Below are 13369 nucleotides of genomic sequence, written 5' to 3' on the forward strand. Positions count from 1 at the left end.
CTTTATTGACGTAGGACTACGTCTGTGATTTCTATTGGGGGTAATGGAGGCGAACCAGCCTAAGGCTGAAAGCCTCCTAAATAAAGCTAAATAATAATAATATTGGGGGTACACTTTGTGAAAACCTAAACTGAAACATGTAGCAAAATCATGAAAGATTTTGAACGTTAATAACTCAGCTTCCCCTGGACCAATTTCAATAATGTTAACACCAATCGATCAGAAATATTCCTACGCAATTTAAAACTTTAACATTTTTTAAATGTCACTATTGAAAATTGCTCGAATGCTTTGATAAATAAAATTATCACCGATTGCCTGCAAAATACGATTTCCCTAACACAGATTTCAAAGTTGACTTCCATCCGGTCTCACCAAACAATGTTTATTCAATCACCGCGTGGTGAGTGGTGGTGTTCTCCGGTATACAACGAAAGGCTACCCGCAAGCAGCTAGCTATCAAGGCTAGCCTCAACCGCTGATCGGATTCAGTTCGACATCATCAGCAGCAGCAGTGCTTTCGGTGCGTGGCGTTGAACATTGTTCTCCAGTACACAACGAAAGGCTGCCTGCAAGCAGAAAACTGCAGCCCAAATGTGCATCCATAGAAGGAGGAAGAAGGCGCACCGCTATTGAACGGAATCAGTGGCTCTTCGTGAGTCGCTGTGGGCCATCTATGTCAAGCGCGTCATACTAAAGAGTGTAAACAGAGATAACCCCTCTCAAATGTCTATTCCTACTCAAAACACAAGCTCTTGCTGCAGTTAACAAATAAGATTTATTATATAAGACCACGTAGTCCTACGTCACCATTGCGTACAACCCCATAGGGCTGTCACTAGAAGTTTTTTAGCCCATTGTATAACCCCCACTTACGGTAGTGGCTTTTAATTTTTTTAATAGAGGAGAAATCAATTGCAGCGATATTTTTAATGCAACGCTTTTAACACGTTGCATTAAAAATATTGCTGCAATTGATCTGGTGTTGCCAGTATTCCATATTTTCCAGATTTTCAGTCGTCTTGCCAGATACACAGACAGATCACGTATCTATTGTGCGTCTTAAGAATTTCATACGGCTCGAATTATGAACGACACATATGAATTTCATAAGCGCAACTTATGAAAGATTTTCGTCTACCATGAGGTAGCTCTTATACGCCATTAGCCATTCCATTCACCCAAGCGTTGACAGATGAGTGGTCCAGACACAGGACCCGTAATCTCAACGTTCATGGATCGGTTTCTGTCTGCTCCGTTTAGTTATTTTTTGTAGACATTATTTTTTATAAGGCAATTCTATGAAATTCACAATGATTTCTTGTGGCTAAAATTCATAAGTGGTTCTTATGGAATTCTTAAGTTTATTTGCCACAGTGTACAGAAAAGAAGTAAGGAAAGTCCTTGTTGTGCCCGTTCGCTATAGACTGAGCGAATCAGAGGTGTAACGTGCACGGAGACGAAAAACTACCCAAAATTAAGTACTTTTCCTTCAATTCACGGGTTCAGCCCAATAACCCAAATTTGAGTAATTCGCATAAAGTAGTTTTCATTTAACACCAGCAAAAAAAAAATACTTCTCCTATGTATATTCTACCCAAAAATTAAGTTTAATTCACGCAAATTTGAACATAAATTTTGGGTAGTATTTATTATCCGTGCGGAGATTTGAATTTTATACGAAGTACCGCACATAACGGACAGTATGAAATTTTGTATAGCTTTTGTTGACTGCGTCTGAAAAAAGGACTGGCAGAAGCGCTGACTGTGTGAATATACAGCTCCTGGCTGTATTTTGATTAAATTCATCATCGATGCTTTGAAGCCTGTTAGAACATAGTAAGAGTTGGTATAATTGTTCAATAAAACTTCATTCGTTACTTGCACTTCAACTTGAGTAGACGTTTCTATCAGGTTATGGGCCCAGGGAAGTTTCCATACTTACGGCCGTTGTTACCGGCCGAAAGAAATTTTTTTTCTCGGTGTCACCAAAGAAGCGAAGCTATGGGAAGAACTCGGTGTTCCGGAGATAACTTGGAGCCTTCTGGAAACCAGACTGCAAACCTAGTGACACTTCAAGTCAGAATGCGCCAGTGGTGAGCGATGAGAGGATTCCAAGAGGCAGTATTTCGCTTCCAGTGGTGCAGAAACTCTAAGGATGGGAGAACTACGTGACCTGGACCTTTGCGATGCGGATGGTGATGATCCGCGAGAGAACCTGGCGCGCAGTAGATTCCCCGGAAGGTGTTCAAGTCGACCAAGATTTGTCGGATAGGGCGTTGGCAACATATCGGCCTTAGTATTGAACCGTACAACTACAGCCTTGTCCAGCGGGCCAAGACTGCGAAGGAGGCCTGGAACAGTCTGAAAACGGCATTTCAAGACTGCGGACGATATCAGAAGATAAGCTTACTGAGGAAGTTGACCAGGCTCGAGCTGGAAGATTGTTCGTCCGTCGAGGAGTACGTTGACGAAATCATGTCCACGAGCCACAAGCTGGAGAAATTGGTTTCGTGTTGGATGATGAATGGTTGTCCTGCTCATGGGCCTCCAAAAGAACTACGAGCCCATGATTATGGGACTGGATGCCTCAGGTATCAAGCTCACGGTGGATATGGTGAAATCGAAAATTCTCCAAGACGTCGCCATGGATACCAATGTCAAGTCAAGCGGTGTTGCCGGAGCGCTAGCCACTCGTGAAAGGAAGTTCCAGAAGAAGATGGATAAGTCCGGTGTAAAATGTTTCGAATGCGACAAACTTGAGCACTACGCGTCCGAGTGCCAGGTGAAGCTGAAGTCGAAGCCCGAGAAAGGAAAGCAAACGGCTTTGATGGCGTGCATGAAATCGAAGCTGCCAGCCGAATGACACACACTTACTTCCTGCAATCCAAAGCTGAGGCATTTGATGCGTTCGTGGAATTTAAAGCGTATATCTAGAAGCAGACAGGCAAATCTATCAAGCGTTTGCGGACCGACAACGATACCGAGTATGTTGGAAATATATTCGAGCAGATCTTGAAAGTATGCGGCATCCGTCACGAGACCTTGGTTGCCTACAATCCGCAACAAAACGGACTAGCGGCAAGGATGAACCGGACGATCGAAGAACGCACCAGATGTTTGCTCTTCGATGCTTGAACAAGCGGTTTTGGGCTGAAGCAACCTCAACGGCGGTATTTTTGATTGACAGATTGCCAACAAAAAGTAAGAAAATCACACCAATTGAAGAATTCACTGGAACAATGCCAGACGTTTCAAATCTACGAGTTTTCGAATCGAGGGCGATGGCGTATGTCCCAAAAGTTAATCGGAAGAAAAGGGATCCGAAGTCGAGGCCGTGTTCCAAAGGATACCAAGTGTACGACCCAACAACGAGGCAAGTATTCGTGAATCGTGATGTGATCATCCTGAGCGAAGAGAGGGAGCACCCGGAGCGGACCGGGGAACCAGAGAAGGCAGATGAAGAGAAAGACGTTGAAAGGATGCCATCTCGAGTGTTGGCCTCCGACAATGATGAAGAAGACGATTCCTATAAAGTTGCATTACAACAGTTCAGTGCGCTCCCTCCGCAATCAACTCGTAACGTTTCTCAACCAACCACGAGGCACAGCGCGAGGGAGTGCAAAGTACAACGCAAGTATTCTGACTTTAAGGTGACGTACAGGATCCTTCCTCGGAATCTTGCTATTCCACAGGACCATCATGGCCAAGTAAGGCCAGCGACGTTCATCACTGCACTCCCGTTACACGAAAAGGAAGAATATGTTGAACCGCAACACGATTCTGGGAATAGTGACTGGGAGCGCCCAATCAGAGGCATGTGGAGTAATAATTTAAATAGAAATGGTATGTTTCCGTCATCCTCTACTTCACAGATTGCTAGCGATGCCGAAACGCTTCAGAAGGCATTGGAACGACCGGACCGCGATGACTGGATCGGCGCAATGGAGGCCGAGCATCGGTCGTTGCGCGCTAACGACACATGGGACCTTATCGATCTACCGGCGAGACAGAGAGCACTCAAAAAAAGTGGGTGTATGCGCTGAAGATAGGTCCGAATGGCTCCATCGATCGACATAACTGGTGATTAAAGGGTATTCCCAAGTCAAAGGCGAGTATTACGACGTAACGTATTCTCCGGTGGTACGGTATGCAACCGTGCGCTACCTCTTGGCAATGGCGGCCAAATACGATCTGCTGGTGTGCCAAATGGATGCGGTGACTGTATTCTTGCAGTGTGAACTTCATTGAGAGGAGATCTACATGGAACAACCGGAAGGGTTCCGGGACACGCGGGCTCCGGCGAAGGTGTGCCGACTCAAGGAGGCCCTGTACGGGTTGAAGCAGGCGAATCGTATCTGGAACCAGAAGGTGGATCGGAAACTCAAGGCGAATGGGTTTCAGCGATCTAACTATGACTCCTGCGTGTACCTCCGGCTAGGCAACGGAAAGGTGATCATCATTTCTGTCTATGTGGACGACTTTCTACTGTTTTCCAACGATAAAGCCCTGGTGGACGAAATCAAGCTACACATATATTCAGAGTTCCAAATGAAGAACCTGGGGGACGCCAAGCACATCTTGGGACTGCGAGTCAACCGATCCGATGGCATGGTAGCCATAGACCAAGAGCATTACATTGACAAACTTCTGCAGCGGAATGGAAATGGAAGGAGGGATCCAACTCCGTATCGACACCCCTGGACGTAAACCAAAAGTTGACGAAAGTGATGCAACCCGAATCAGTGGAAGAGAAAGAGAAGATGAGAAGCACTCCGTTCAAGGAACTCGTCGGTGGTTTGCAGTTTGTGGCGCAGTAAACTCGGCCAGATATCAGCCACGCAGTGAGTGTCGTGAGCAGCTTCAGCCATGAACCTAGAGCAGCCAAACGAATTCTACGGTACCTAAAAGGAACAAAGGACTACAAGCTGGTATATCGGGCCAACTGCGAGCAGAACTTTCAAGGATACACCGATGCGGATTGGGTGAACGACGTAGAAACTCGGCGTTCCATTAACGGCCACGTGTTCCTGCAAAGTGGAGGTGTTATTTCTTGGAGCTCCAAGAGGCAGCCCACCGTAGCACTTCCCACCACCGAGGCTGAATATATGGCAGTCTCTTCTGCCACCCAGGAAGCGGCATGGTGGAGGGGATTCCTGTAAGAGTTTCACGGTGTCGAAATTTCCGTCCCGATCAACTACGATAACAAGAGCGCAATAAGTCTGGCACAGAAGGATGTCGGCTACTCTTCAAGAAGCAAGAATATAGCCATAAGGCATCATTATGTATGAGATCAGTTAGATTGTAAAGCTATAACATTGAGTTATGTCCCATCTAACCTTCTGGCAGCAGATATGTTCACGAAAGCACTAGCGAACACAAAGCTGTTTGAAGATAGAAAAATGTTAGGAATTCAGGATTTCCCGCTCAAAGCCTGGTACGCAGCTGAAAAGTAATGACGTTTATACGTGCTACGGGATAGCACACGGAATGCTAAAAAAATTGCTGAATGCTCTCATCGAAGATATTGGTTCTGGAACTCTTTCAGATTGCTTTACGAGTGCAAGAAAACCGTGCAAAGTCAATAGTTAATCATTCAAAAATATAAACGAAACACGAACATTGATCAAAACCAAAAACAAATGTGACAATTGAAACAGAAATATTTACCAGATTCGACACAAACTTCCTTTGGATCAACTGGCGTGTTTTGGGATCTGAAAGAAGAAAAAAATTGTAACCATTAATTGAACCAGTAATTTAGATTTAAGTTCGAAAACAATTAAACAAGGACACTTACTGTACTCCTCCAGTATGAAAACGCCTCCCTTTTGGGTAAAACATTTCCGTATGTGCTCCAAACGTATGAAAAACTGTTCAAGGGACGATTTTTTTTTAAACAAATGAATCGCAGTTGGCGAGCGAAAGGAAACGAAGCAATGGAAAAAAATATTTCAATTAGCTGGAATTTAAACATAATGCTTTTCATTCAATTCAATGCTCAGTAACGAAAATGCGGTTTGTGTGTTAGTTGGTTGCTTGTATTCGTGTGTAACAGGGATCTGTGAGTTGGATTTGCTTTCCGTGTGTTCCATTTTTTTTTGTTTTTGGTTAAGCTTAATTTTATTTCAAGATTGAAAGTGCTCTACAATTTCATGTAGCATGTTTAGGAAAATATCTTTACAAGCTATACAATCGGGAAAGATAGGATGTTACATTTGTACATGTCTAAACCTTGCAAATGTGACATCTGTCATTGTAGTAGAGATGATTTCTGTATCATTTTAAATTTGCCAGATCAAAGTATGTCATGTCGCATCAAATCTGACATTTTTTTCTACTAACAAAATCTACGTCGCTACTTACAAAGCACAAGCAAAAGGCGGCACCTAGTGGACAAGTGTACTAACCAGATCGTCAAAAACAAAGCAGCTACGAAACGTAAACAAACACATGGTAGGTAATGCAACGGAAATGATAGCACCAATTAAAGAAAAATTAAAGCCATTCCTTTTCAATCATAAATAAATCAAGCAATATACGCTTAAAGCTAGATGAAAGCTCAGTGTTTTCCTTTCCGAAGTTAGGGGAGGTTTCAGTCTCTTCTCTACGAAAGTTATGCATCGCATTCGACAAAAAGTGTAAGTGTGCAGAGTTGCTTTAGTAAGTCGGAGTTCTCCCTAAGTGTGTTTTATGCATGAACTCCGTTTGTTTCCGTTTATAATTTACGAAAATTTAATCATTACAATCACGAATAATGTGTTCTATTTTCTGTCATTGTTGATCGAAAATTAGCAATACAAAACAATTACTTGTGAGATGGTCTCTAAACGAAAATAGAAACTCAAAATCGATCTTAGGCTTATTATTTTCAGAGAAGGGATGAAGTAGTATAAGAAAGAATAGATTTTAAGGGTGAAACTCTCCTACGGTTGAAGAATAATAAATAAATTGAGGACAATACCGAAGATTAGCCAGTTATTCGCTAGAGGGCTACAAGGGATCAAAAAAAAATTAAAATCAAATAAATATTCGAGTTTTTAAGGAACAAAAACAAGGGTTGTGTCAAACGGGTAACATTAAGAGTGCGCGCTTGTTTACATTTCGGTGATAAGCAGTATTTTCTTTCATGAATCGTTTTATTTTGACAACGCTCTCTAGTGGATCGCAAAGAAATCTATCATGCGCTAGAATAAAGGTGATAGAAACTACGTCGAAAGAATTGAAACGAAACACTACAAATGTTTCAGAAGGTCGTGAAAGCATCGAAAGCAATGGACACTTTCTTTTCAGTCAATTGTGTAAGTATCTACAGGGGAGGGGAGCTTCGTGATTTCGCTTCTAGTTTATCTATCTAAGAATAATCTTATATGATGAAAAATCACTAACTTCAAACACAAGAGGCGCTCTATTTATTTTACCTAAACATAACAAATTAATAAAACAAACAGTTTATAGTGAAGATTGCACCACTACAGAGAAAAACCATGATGAAATTTGCACTTTGCTTCTTCTCGTTCTTTGTTTTTTTTTTGTACAGAATCAACTGAAAAATCAAACATCTAGCTTTAGGTACTGGAGAGGGTTGTAAAGAGATAGAACCAAACGCAAGAAGTGGAAACTCTACGAAAACAATAGAAAATATACTGCTAAATTCAACTACAAACAACTACTATTCATCTGTTTGAAAACTAAAGTACCAAATCATAGAGTTGCACAGTGTGTTTGTTCGCTGAGAAACAATTTCTACCATTGGGTTTGTTTTAGCAAAAATATCACGAAACAAAACAGTCTAGAAGATAAAGAACCACTTGAGAGTTTATGCTTCAAATGAAAAAATAAACGAAAACTGCGAAAACCATTTCGCTTGTTTTGATACCGAAATGAAGTTTCTCATATGAACAATACAAAACAATAAATTAAAAAGCTTTAGTTTTGATACATACAAATTTTGCAACAACCATTACGCTAAAGATATAGATTATTTTCAACGTTTAATTGCATCAGGTTTACAGGTTTTTATAGTGTGAATGTGTGGTGTAGTTTTAAAGTTACAGATTTTATGACTTAAAAATAAGTAAGTGAAATTGAATTCAACTGTACCTCAAAGTCCTTTTTTTTTTCATCCGCAATATAAGCAAAATTTTCAAATTTGGGTTTCGTTTGGATCAAGCGAATCGGTTTGCGTTCGTATTTTTTTGTTTGACGTTTGTTTTGGGTTCATATTTCGCATGTTTTGAAACGGCCACAAGTTTGACGTTGGGGTTTCAGTTTCGCGACAACGGATGGTTATTTGTTTTCAATTTGTTTGTTTGACAGTGAACAGATGGAATAAAAAGAGAAAAAGAAAAAATGAAAACTAGATTAGTTTCTTTCCGGCTTGACTTCTTGATTAGCTCTAGCACTGAGTAGGCTATGCATTGCATTTTGGCATCGGCTAGATACAACAGGAAACGATGAAATGAAGATAGATCAAAGAGATAGCATACTAGAGTTTTTTTTTTCAATGAGTAAGGAAAAACGTCAACACAAAAGTGGAAACGGAACCAAAAGTCGAAAGCATAACTCAAACAAATAACACTCAAGGACCATCTCAAAAGTTTATTTTCATAGTGAATCACTGTTTTTCTGGCAACGCTGCCTTCGATGAGGCACTTAAATCTGTTTGTTTATATCATATCGTGAATATGATTTTAATATTATGTAAGATAGAATGAAATATTTCAATTTTGTTATCGTTAACGAAAGCAAATCAAAACTTGATAAATTTTCTTAACAAACACATAATAAAAAACAAAATGTAATTTTAACAAAAAACAAAACTCAGGAAAACGGTGGCAGCCCAATTAAATTAATGGTGCCACCACTCACGTTTAACGAAATGAGGGCAATTTTAATGAAATACTTGATTATTTGTACCCTAGATTGATGGATGCTTCATTCTGCTGGGAGCAATTCCTTGGCTTTTGATTTTTTTTGAAAATTTTATTTTTAAAGTAAACCAAAAGTATACCTTTTTTCGATGTCCACGGAATAAAACATCGACTAATCTAGATATAAAGATGTGTAACAGTGAAGGAAACAACTGATAGATAAAGATATGAATGTATATAGACGATAAATTTGAAGACAGAAAAATAAACATTGAGACTTTTTACACGTTTTGGTTTATTGCGCTCAGTAATAAACCAGAACTGATTTCCGATGGTCAGACATGCATAATGGTGGAAATATAGCGCTATATTAATTTCTGGTAAGAATACGCCCCACGACTATAGTCAGATTCAACTATGTTTTCTAAAAAAAAAAAGATTTTAATAATATTATAATGAAGCTGGAGCGATAAATTGGTCCCCTGTTGAAATTATTCATCTATATTCTCTATTCCGTCCGAAACGGATTACCCATACAAAAAAATAAATTTGTATGCGAAATTCGTTTCGAACGAAATGCAGTGGATGCATTTCAGAGCAGCTGACTGAGCTGTGGTTTGGAAGCGACAATTTTGCGGGAATAAGGTATTTACTCCGTTTCTATTCATTTTAAGGGGTTAGTGTCTTCGTAGAAGTTGTTCATAAATAAATGTGACTTCTTTCCATAAAATATATGATTCGTTGCCGTTGCAGTGTTTGATATCACAGTTACCACCTCGCAATTGGGCACTCATCGTTGATCACCGTTCAACAGCCGAACAGCAGCATCGCCACCGCTATCTACCGGAATATACGACGATCTGGACCGAAACGATTTCGAGTGTATTTCGAGCTATACATTAGGAAATACCTAATACCATGCCGGAGACGTCCGTCGCGTCTGCCGATTCGTTTGTTTATATTTAATAGTTCAAATCAATAAAGTTATTGAGTTTAAATTTTAGTTACAATAAAACGGCTTTAGGTATATGTGAAACGTGTGCTAAGTGCTCATAATCCGGAGAACTGCTTCTTTCTGCATGTGACGAAAGTCTGCCTTCGATGGATTTACACCCAGTGAGACGTACATATCGCAGTTGGAATTGGAAGGAAGTAGAAAAAACAAACCGCGGTTCACTTTCTCCCTGGCTATTAAACATTGGTCCTTCGAGCCGGATTGGGTGTCGATAGGATCCACCCAGACCAGAACGCTACGTACCATCACGGAACGGCTGTATGGCGGATGCGCCATTATTAGCTGTAATTTGATGATTTTCAATGCCTCACATGTGCTAGTCCGTAGTGATAGTGTTCGCGCCAAGGGGTAATCAACTCTGCGCACTTGTCCCAACTATTTTTGCGAACAAATACCGCCACGTCCCCACCAAGAAGAGATTTTTCACAGATGGGTCGGTGATAAATGCTTCCACTGGTTTTGGTGTATTCCACGATCTTCATAGCGCCTCATACAAGCTTCAAAAGCTGTGTTCGGTATACGTTGCTGAACTAGCAGCTATATCGTACACGTTAGAGCGTATTGCCTCACTTCCACCTGACCATTATTTCATTTTTACGGATAGCCTAAGCTCCCTAGAGGCTATGCGTTCAATGAGGCCGATAAAGCACTCCTCGCATGTCATCACCTTGGTATGGGTCCCTTCTCATTGCTCTATCCCGGGCAATGAGAAAGCGGACTCGCTGGCCAAGGTGGGCGCTATGGAAGGCGATATTTACGAGCGACAAATCGCCTACCACGATTTTTTCACGATTTCTCGTCAGCAAGTCCTCGCCAACTGGCAACAAAAGTGGAATGATGGTGATCTGGGAAGATGGCTACATTCTATTGTCCCACAGGTGTCGATCAAACCCTGGTTCAATTTATTCGTGTAATGTCCAGGCTCTTGTCCAATCACTGTTTGTTAAACGCCCACCTCTTCCGTATTACGCAACTTGTTTACCTATGGAAACGGTTATCGCGACATCGAGCATGTTGTTTGGTCCTGCTCCTTGCATCATGAGGCAAGATCCTTTCTGTGTGATTACCTTAGGGTCCGAGGAAAACAACCCTTTAAGCCAATTAAAGACGTCTTGGCTTGCCGTGATATCGACTTTATGAAGCTTATTTACGACTTTCTTAAAGCTGTTGATGTATGTGTTTAATGTTTTGTGTTTTAGTCATCCTTTACGTTTAAGTTTTAAATTAGATCAAAATGCTTTCCCTTGTCCTCCCTCCGAATGATCAATAAATGTAAACCCTAATCTCGAGTAAACCGCGAGTAATCGACCCCCGTTCTACTAACATTAGTTGTAAGAAAATTATATTCACACACAATAATGTAAAAAATATTCGGCTCCGCAAAGCTAACGCATATGAGCCTTGACAAATAAATGGATTATTAAAAAAAAAACTCTGCGCACTGTGCCGAAACACAGCATGGCACACTGTTCGGCACGTAGGGCACACGTTGACAAGTATGACACAAATAATATAATATAAAACGGCAGCACTGTTAAGTTTTGTCAATCGCACTCATTACTATTACTGTTTACTTCAAAGAGAAGCTTGTGACAAAATTGAAGAAAAAAAATGAAAGATCGAATGGTCTTGGCGTTTTTTGCAGAATGCTTACATTTCAATTGCAGGGAAAATACAGCATAATATATGTTATATTCTTTAGATTAATAATCTTAATTTATAATCTAATCAGGTAAGTACATAAACCACAACATTAAATCCCATGAAAAGGATGCCTTCAACCGGTGTCACGAATAAATTCGTATTCTTCCTATTCTTGCCACCGGCTGTTTTCGTCCGGCATCACAAATGCTTTCAAGTAGCAAGAAATCACAAAATCGGTCACATTTTTCTTCGTTTCTCCGTTGTGCGCTTTATGAAATTGCGGAATTCAGGCACCACGAACGGATGACGCTACGTATTTAGGTTGTATACTTATGTGTTCAATCGTCCCCATATTGTGCGAGGTATTTGAAGATTGGAGGCTTAGGGGCTATTCAAATATAACATCCACAAGTTTTTCAATTTTTGCACATCCCCCTTCCAACACCCCGAAGTGATCGAAGTAGGCCGCGCAGCGAAAATGAAGTGTTGTTGTTTTGCTGCGTCGTTTTCGTTCTAGTGAAAATGTTATAAATTTACAATTTCATTTTTAAAAAGTGTTAATTTGAAAGTACAGAAGTGATGTTGAAAGGTGAATTAAGTGAACATTTTCAAATTCTTATCCGTTGCATGTGGTGCCAACTGTTCCTATCTACGAGTAGTTACGCTCAGCTAAGTCTATTTACCTTTTCGTTCCTCTGTCCTCGATAGGAAATATCCATCTAATTAAAAACGATCATTTCAAAACTTACTAAATACGCGTCAATCAAGTAAGGCACTACTGCTTGATTGAAAGTTTCAGTACATTATCAATGGTGTATATTTGCATTGATAATGTATTAAAGCTGGGCTTATTATGTATGAAAACAGCTTCGGAATGCTTGCGTTCTTGAAATGGGCTATTGTAGCTGCGGTAGAGTGGTCACTTTTAAAACTTCTTGCATTCATAAGAAATGATTGCAGGCAGATTTTATCCATAGTTCCACTGCCAGAGAGTGGGATTCGATTCCACATACTATTAATAACCTTTTACACATTTGAACCTCCTATCGATCAGAATGAATTGCGCATATAAAAGGATCAACAGGATTGAGCTGATAACGTTTCTTAATTCCAAAATCTGAAGACTGTTTGGAATAAGATGTTTAGGTAATAGGCAGCAACAACGGACACATAAACTACTTACAGCTTCTATTTATTAAATGCTTCATATAATGATTCCCAGCAACGTCGGCTGGGCGTATCCTATGGCTTACCCTCCCTACTAACAAAAATCCACCCTTCCCGTGACACCTATGAGGGGTCGTAGAGTTCTCTGCATCTCTCTTAAGTAAGTGTCGGACTAACATTCCTCCCCGCCCCGTAACGTGGGTAGATCACCTTTTCGTGGTACGTTACGGAATGTAAGATCTACCACCGATTCCTATATAGTCCTGACTACTTCAAAATAGGGGAACAGGATTTTTCAGTAATCCAAGGAACACATCTTAGTCCTTGTTACTTTTTATGCCTTGTCGATAGTGACAAGACTCGGCTTTGTCCACCGAGGATGATCTTGAAGCAAAGAAAAATTAGTTAGTTAGTCTTCATCTATGTGATTCCTAATCTTCTATTCGTGGTTCCCTAGCTTGAAGTGGTTAAGACTAGGGTTCTGATGCATGGTCATTATCGGTGTTATTCTACAATTTTGTTGCTAAGGAATCTAATTTTGACTGACAAAGTAGGGTGTTTCAACACTCCGAAGGGTATAAATAGCGGAACCTTTCAATTAGAGTCGGATCCTTGCGATAAATGCAAGAATGACAACTGTAAAAAAAAAAAATCGAATACTTCATCATTT

General features: G+C 40.5%; 1 protein-coding gene across 6 annotated transcripts in view; it reads right to left on the reverse strand.

Annotated features, from left to right (window-relative positions):
* The window catches only part of Rab3-GEF (Rab3 GDP-GTP exchange factor), a 97360-nt gene that overhangs the window by 6141 nt on the left and 77850 nt on the right, over positions 1-13369 (reverse strand). For all 6 annotated transcript variants that reach the window (XM_065228679.1, XM_065228680.1, XM_065228681.1 and 3 more), the window contains 2 exons: positions 5801-5873; positions 5671-5717 (listed from right to left, as the gene is read on the reverse strand). In XM_065228679.1, the coding sequence (XP_065084751.1) occupies positions 5671-5717; positions 5801-5873 (120 nt within the window). The remainder of the gene's footprint in view (positions 1-5670; positions 5718-5800; positions 5874-13369) is intronic.

The sequence above is a fragment of the Ochlerotatus camptorhynchus genome, unplaced genomic scaffold (genome assembly GCF_037179485.1).
Source record: "Ochlerotatus camptorhynchus isolate MF236.1 unplaced genomic scaffold, CSIRO-AGI_Acam_v1.1 ptg000300l, whole genome shotgun sequence".
NCBI lineage: Eukaryota > Metazoa > Arthropoda > Insecta > Diptera > Culicidae > Ochlerotatus > Ochlerotatus camptorhynchus.